The sequence below is a fragment of the Pinus tabuliformis genome, chromosome 8, assembly GCF_031772625.1.
Source record: "Pinus tabuliformis cultivar Carrire ecotype Pingquan chromosome 8, CPIR1, whole genome shotgun sequence".
Lineage (NCBI taxonomy): Eukaryota > Viridiplantae > Streptophyta > Pinopsida > Pinales > Pinaceae > Pinus > Pinus tabuliformis.
The window spans coordinates 652735284-652741273 of record NC_142294.1 but is presented as its reverse complement, the minus strand read 5'-3'; the positions used below and the strand labels follow the sequence as shown (position 1 = coordinate 652741273).

Below are 5990 nucleotides of genomic sequence, written 5' to 3'. Positions count from 1 at the left end.
TGCATCCTCCATATGCCAGTAAATGTACAATTTGGTGATCTAAACATCCTATGATGATGTGGCATCCATGTTGTCATGGATCCCAAGGTATAACAAGGAATGAACTCCAATGTTTAACACCCAAAACAATCATGGTGAATCAAACTACAAACAAAATTTAAGGCACCAAAACATAGATAATATGAGTTATAAAAAGTAACATAAGCTATTTTACAAACTTTCCTAAGAAAACCATGGTGGTATAATCTCATCCCCTTTACATGTGTCTTTGGGGTGAGACATGAGGTATATTCCTAAGTTTCTCAGTTAGGGATAGGTAAAGGTGATGTAATTTGTGAAATATAACTAGGGAAAACTTACAAAATAATCCTCAAAGTTGTGAATTGTGTTTCTAGTCCAATTAGTGCTTTCAACTAGGAATATTCATTTATTTATTGCAAACCTTTGAGAGCCAATAAATTTATATTCAATATTTGATATGTTAGCACCATTTTCTTCCCCTTTATATTATTTTTCTTTAATTTTCTTTCAGTCCCTTTTTCCCTTAATAAGCATTCAATGCTATGACTTTAGCGGTGAGCACTTTATCTACGTATTACACATTTCTTTCTTTCATTTTATTTTCTCTTGACCTCTTAGCCTATTAGTTTGAATGATTTTTTATTTTCTTCAAATGAACCCTTTATGGTGACCTTGAGAAGTTATTCATAAGTTGTGGGGTACAAAATTTATATGGATGAGATGAAAATGTAATGGGAATTGTAGAAAGTGTTAATTATTAAGTTCATATGCTTATGCCACCCACCCTGATTCATTGTATTACCTAGTGGCTTAGGCCAAGACACAATTATCTATGGAGAATTATAACCACATAGATAGATGAGAAAATAACGTAAATTATTTTTACTCAATTATAGATAAGAAAGGATCATATCTATGTTACAACACACTTTACAAACAATTCAAAATTATCAAAAACATTTTAAGCTAGGAAATAACATATGAAACCATAATAAATAAAAGGGATAACCATGGAGTAATGTTTACTATTATATAGGAGATAAAGTATATAAAATTTAAGAATTGATATAACATTGTAGGATGAAATTGAACTATAGGGGCATGATGGAGTGTAAGAGAGAAGTAGGCATGGATTTGAGAATCCATAACAAGAGCCTTGTATAGGAAGCACGTTATACTTGACATTGTATTTCTATAAAGTATTTACCCTTAAGGGGAAACACAACCCATTGAGAGTATTTTTGGTTTATAAAAGGTAGAAGGAAACTAACCTAAATAAACATGCCTTATGTTTTCTTCTTTGAAGTGTGTCTCTAACTCTAACTCTTATTTATAGCTCTAACTCCATATCTAGATCTATCTCATATTTTTTGCCACTATATTTTGTCCTAGCTATGGCATTGGATATTGTTCTTAGCCTAATTCTTCTCATGATGTAGAATTATGTACACTTATTACCATTTATGAGCAGTCTTTAGGTCTAAAGTTTGTAATTGGCATTCATCCCCATCTCTTTTAGGCTTTAGGATATTCCATATTGGTAGTTAATGAAGCCAAGTCAAATTTTAGCCTATACTCAATGTTGCCTGAACAAAATATTGCATCACATAGTAATTCCATAAGGGAAGTGTGTTCTACATTCGCTTTCTAGGATCAATCACTTCCCAACATGGAAACAACTCTCTAGTGTGTACACATGATAACAAGCACATCATAGAACTCTCAAGGACTCCTCCAAGGTCATTTATCTCCATGCACAAATCTCCATCAATTCTTTAGCAATGGGTTCTTATAATGTTATATCAAAATAAATAATTGGTTTTTGGCTTCCCTTAACATCGACTTCTTGCCTATATTGTTAGTCTCACTAATCCCTTATGATTTTATAACTCGGATATCTTCTACTCCTTGGACTAAAGATGTAACTATATCTTCATATTTTTCAATCTTCACTCTCCACACTAATTTATCAACTATGCAATCTATAGGGTGAAGATTTGGATGAGGTTTCCAATGCTTTGATTTCTAATAACCACTCAACTTGTAGTGGTGGAAATTTTTCTTAGTACTATTGTATAGTCTGTTGAACATTCTTTCCTTCTCAATGTACTTTTGATTTTGTTTTTGTAATAGGGTAGAATTATTTTCCATGTTTCTCTAAAAAACTTGGAATTGTGACTTGTGTCTTGCTTCTTCTATTAACTTGCCTCAATATGGCATTTATTCTAATATAATAAGCATACCATTGAGTACCAACAATTGAAAACATCATGGAATTACATCTAGTAGTGATGTTAAACAAGGGGTTCCTTAATGCATACCCATGGTTCTTCTTCTTATTCTTTTGGATGATCTAATTCTTGATTTTTCTATGTGACGGTGTAGGTTGAGTTTTTTATCTCTTCTTATCATCACTTTTCTACAATATATCAAAAGAATATTGAAATGGTAAGACTTTGATCTAGAGTTTCTTACTTCAAATTCGAAGATGTACATAGCTGAAAGCTGGTGAGGAAATTGTGGTTAATGGATTTCCAAAATAATTTGTATTTCTTATTGACTCTTCCAGTCCCTGGTATGGACATGCCTTGGTATATCATTAAAATTGTCATTTTAACCCTTATTTATCTTGAAATTAACGTTGGCGTATGCACCAGAAAGGTAAGAATTATCTTAATACCAGTTACTCAACTAGGGAATAACTTGGACATCTTTCTTATTCTCTAAGGAATTATCCTTTCTCCTTTTCATCTATGAAAGTTTTTATATGTTTTTTGTTGCATGTATTTTAGTCCTAAGTGCATGAAATATTGATTCCATAACATCTAGGTAGTGCTTTCCTAAATATTTCATCTATTTCCACTCCACCCATAATTGTATTTGAGAAAAAACACAACCAGGTCCTTTGTAAAACACACAACTAGGTTTCAAGTTCACACCATATATTTAAGTAACACACACTACACAAAGTTAAAATTAACTAACTCGTAATGTCAAAATATCCTAACATCCCCCTTTGAAAGCAACTTGGTATAGGATTGAATGATTTACAAAATTAATAAAAGGAGAATAAAGTAGAAATTTATACCCTAATCACCCTTCATAAAAACTTTATCAATCTCCTATGGTAGATCAAAGCTATTAGAACGTGTCTTCTATGATGGGTTTCTTAGAAATGGAATCAACTTGTTCTTTTAAATGATAATAGAGCACTTCAAGGTTGTCACCTTGAAGAAGCTTATGAATAAAATGCATGTTCTAAATGTAACTCTAACTACCACAAAATGGAGGGGTCAAATATTGTTAGTGCAGTCAAAGATCTAAATGGATATGTCTATGCCGAATATATTCTTTGTTCGAATCAGAATTTTCATTACACAAAGACCTTCTAGTAAAATTATGCATCGCTAGAGATAATGGATCCTCAAGAGGTTGTTAACCACATGTAATGAAACACACATGGAGTGTTGGTTTATCCAATGTCCAACAATCTTCCCCACACCACGAGATAGGTGTGATTTGAAATTGATACCTTTAGCTTTGATACCACTATTTAGTTTCCTGGAAAAGTGGGCCAACTCTTGACCAGATTCATAGCTGGAAAAATCTTGATGATATTTGTGCTCCTTAGCTTTTTTTGACACCTTGAAATTTGGATCCTTTTGTTCAACCTTCTCTTTTCCTACTCTCATCTCATAGGCCATGAGAGTACTGAGTAACTATTCCATTGTGAGACTCTTTAGATCAAGCATCTCTTCAATGGCTGATATTTTGGCATTAAATCTCATAGGCCGTGATATTAATACTTTTTGAACAATTACATCTTCTTTGAGAGCTTCACCAAATCCTCTAATCATGTTGGTCACATTATCAAATCTAAGAAAATGCCTTGCTCTACTCTCTTCTTCACTCATTCTTAGGCTCTTGAATCTCATTTTCAAGGTTTGAAGTTTAGCTTTCTTAACTTTCTCATCTCCTTCATGGATATGATTAAGTTTATCCCTCGCTTCCTTCGTTGACTTGTAGGTCATAACCTTTATAAGTTCATACTGACTAAGACCAAAGAGAAAGACATTCTTGGCCTTTGCATTATTTCCATGCACCTTTTTACCATATGCATCTATAGGCGGGACTACGGGGACAACATAATCTACCAACAGAGAGATCCAAACATCTACTCCTAGGGACACAATATAGGATTCCATCCTAAACTTATAAAAGCCATAGTTTGTCCCCTCAAAGACTAGTATCTTACTTGAGTAAGCATCTTGACTCTCTTGTCTAGACATAGTTCCTTATAGGCCTACCTTGCAGTGGTTAGCCTACTCGTGAAGGAACTTGGATTTCTTAGTTTGTGGTGAGATCTTTCTACATTTTTAAATATCTTTCATTTATTTTTTCATCGAGTGAAAGGAACAACATAGGTGGCTTGCTTTTTCTCAAGACAGTCTCCATTAATTCATTGTGTGCAATCGTGGTCCTATCTATTCTTAAGTCAACATTTCTTTGTAGTCACCATTAATCCACGACACAAACCTTTCTATGCACATTTACTTAGCTTCTCAAGCTCTTGGTTCTCTGAACTATGGCCATGGATAATTTTTACACCTAGTGCCCAAGAGCTTCCAACTCATACAAACACCACAGACACATAAATATGGCACACTCCCACATTGGGCATTATTGGCTTATAGGGGCCTGACCTAGGTTCAGAAGAGTTATCTAGCCAAACAAATCCCATAGCTATTGGCCCTTTCGGCAATAGCCCACGGAGCGTGGATTGAGGTCTCACCCGAGGTAGCAGGGGAGGGTGCTGGAACCGGGTTTCCACACCCTTGGGATGCCATTGATGTGGTCTAGAAGGTTTGTGCACCGCTTTGTGGCTTCGCGTAACTTTGCTTCGCATAGATCCAGACCTAAGGAAATCCTTAATACTTATTATTAATGCGTTGGTATAGAGTAGATCTACTTTTTATGGTCTTTAAGCAAACATTTAATAGAAATAACCAGTTTGCGCACCCATAAAAGTTATAAATTTGTATAAACTCATAACATAAGCATACGTGCACAGATCAAACAGATATATCAACCATAAATTAACTAGACCCACAATAATTTAGATTTAACACAATATTTTAGAATCAACTTATCTTTATTCAACTCTTCCACCAATACATCGAGATTTTCCCTGCGCACTCAGCTGCAAGTGTCCGCACACACAGCTGCGAACTCTACTAGGCCTCTGCACACATAGCTACAAAGCCTCTATCTACCCACTAACACCCTTGACTCAGACTTACAGACGCTTCAAGACTTCGTTATTCAAAAGCCCATTACATTCCAGATCCAAAAGTACATACCAAAAAGCTAACTCCTAACTATAGATCCTTGCTCTATTTATATGTTCCCATGGTCCGCGGACCATGGGCAAGTCGACTCACTTCCTATTATTTTACATTATTTTTGGGTGAACAACCCTTTGACTTGACTCATTTACAATTCACACTCCATGCACTTCACGGAGTCCTTACCATACTTTTCCCCAAATCACGGGCTTTGATCCCCAAAATTGTTAGGTGGGCCCTCTGCTACCCAACAGTCCCCCAACACAATCATCGTGACTCATCCCAAGTCACTCGGTTGGTGCCACAATCTTCGCATGGAGGTTGGTCAACAAGTTTTGTGCTTCGTTGGTACTTGCAGCAAACTCTTCCGCCATCTGTTGTATTTGTTCAACGCGTGCCGTCAACACATCAGTCTTTGTTGTAGCTACTTCCCTGGGTGCATATTTTGCCTGCATGTTGCCACCTTGTGCTTGATGGTAGTGGAAATCGTGAATGCCTCATCAAGCCATGGCTGGAGATGTTCTTTAATCACTTCTTATTTTTGGTGGGCAACATTAGCTTGTATTTTTAGTGTCTAGGCCTCCTTCATCTTGGCCAAGCACTGCATAACGAAAACCGTTTGCG

General features: G+C 35.7%; 1 protein-coding gene across 1 annotated transcript; it reads right to left on the bottom strand.

The window, feature by feature from the left end:
* Positions 1–3740: 3740 nt before the first annotated feature.
* LOC149237238 (uncharacterized) lies at positions 3741–4310 on the bottom strand. The gene has a single exon (XM_089369207.1). It carries the CDS (start codon positions 4308–4310, stop codon positions 3741–3743), a length of 570 nt encoding a protein of 189 aa, XP_089225333.1.
* Between the last annotated feature and the right edge of the window lie 1680 nt (positions 4311–5990).

Excerpts from the sequence above, each read along its gene's own strand:
- LOC149237238 (XM_089369207.1), bottom strand. The coding sequence starts at position 4,310 with ATGTCTAGACAAGAGAGTCAAGATGCTTACTCAAGTAAGATACTAGTC.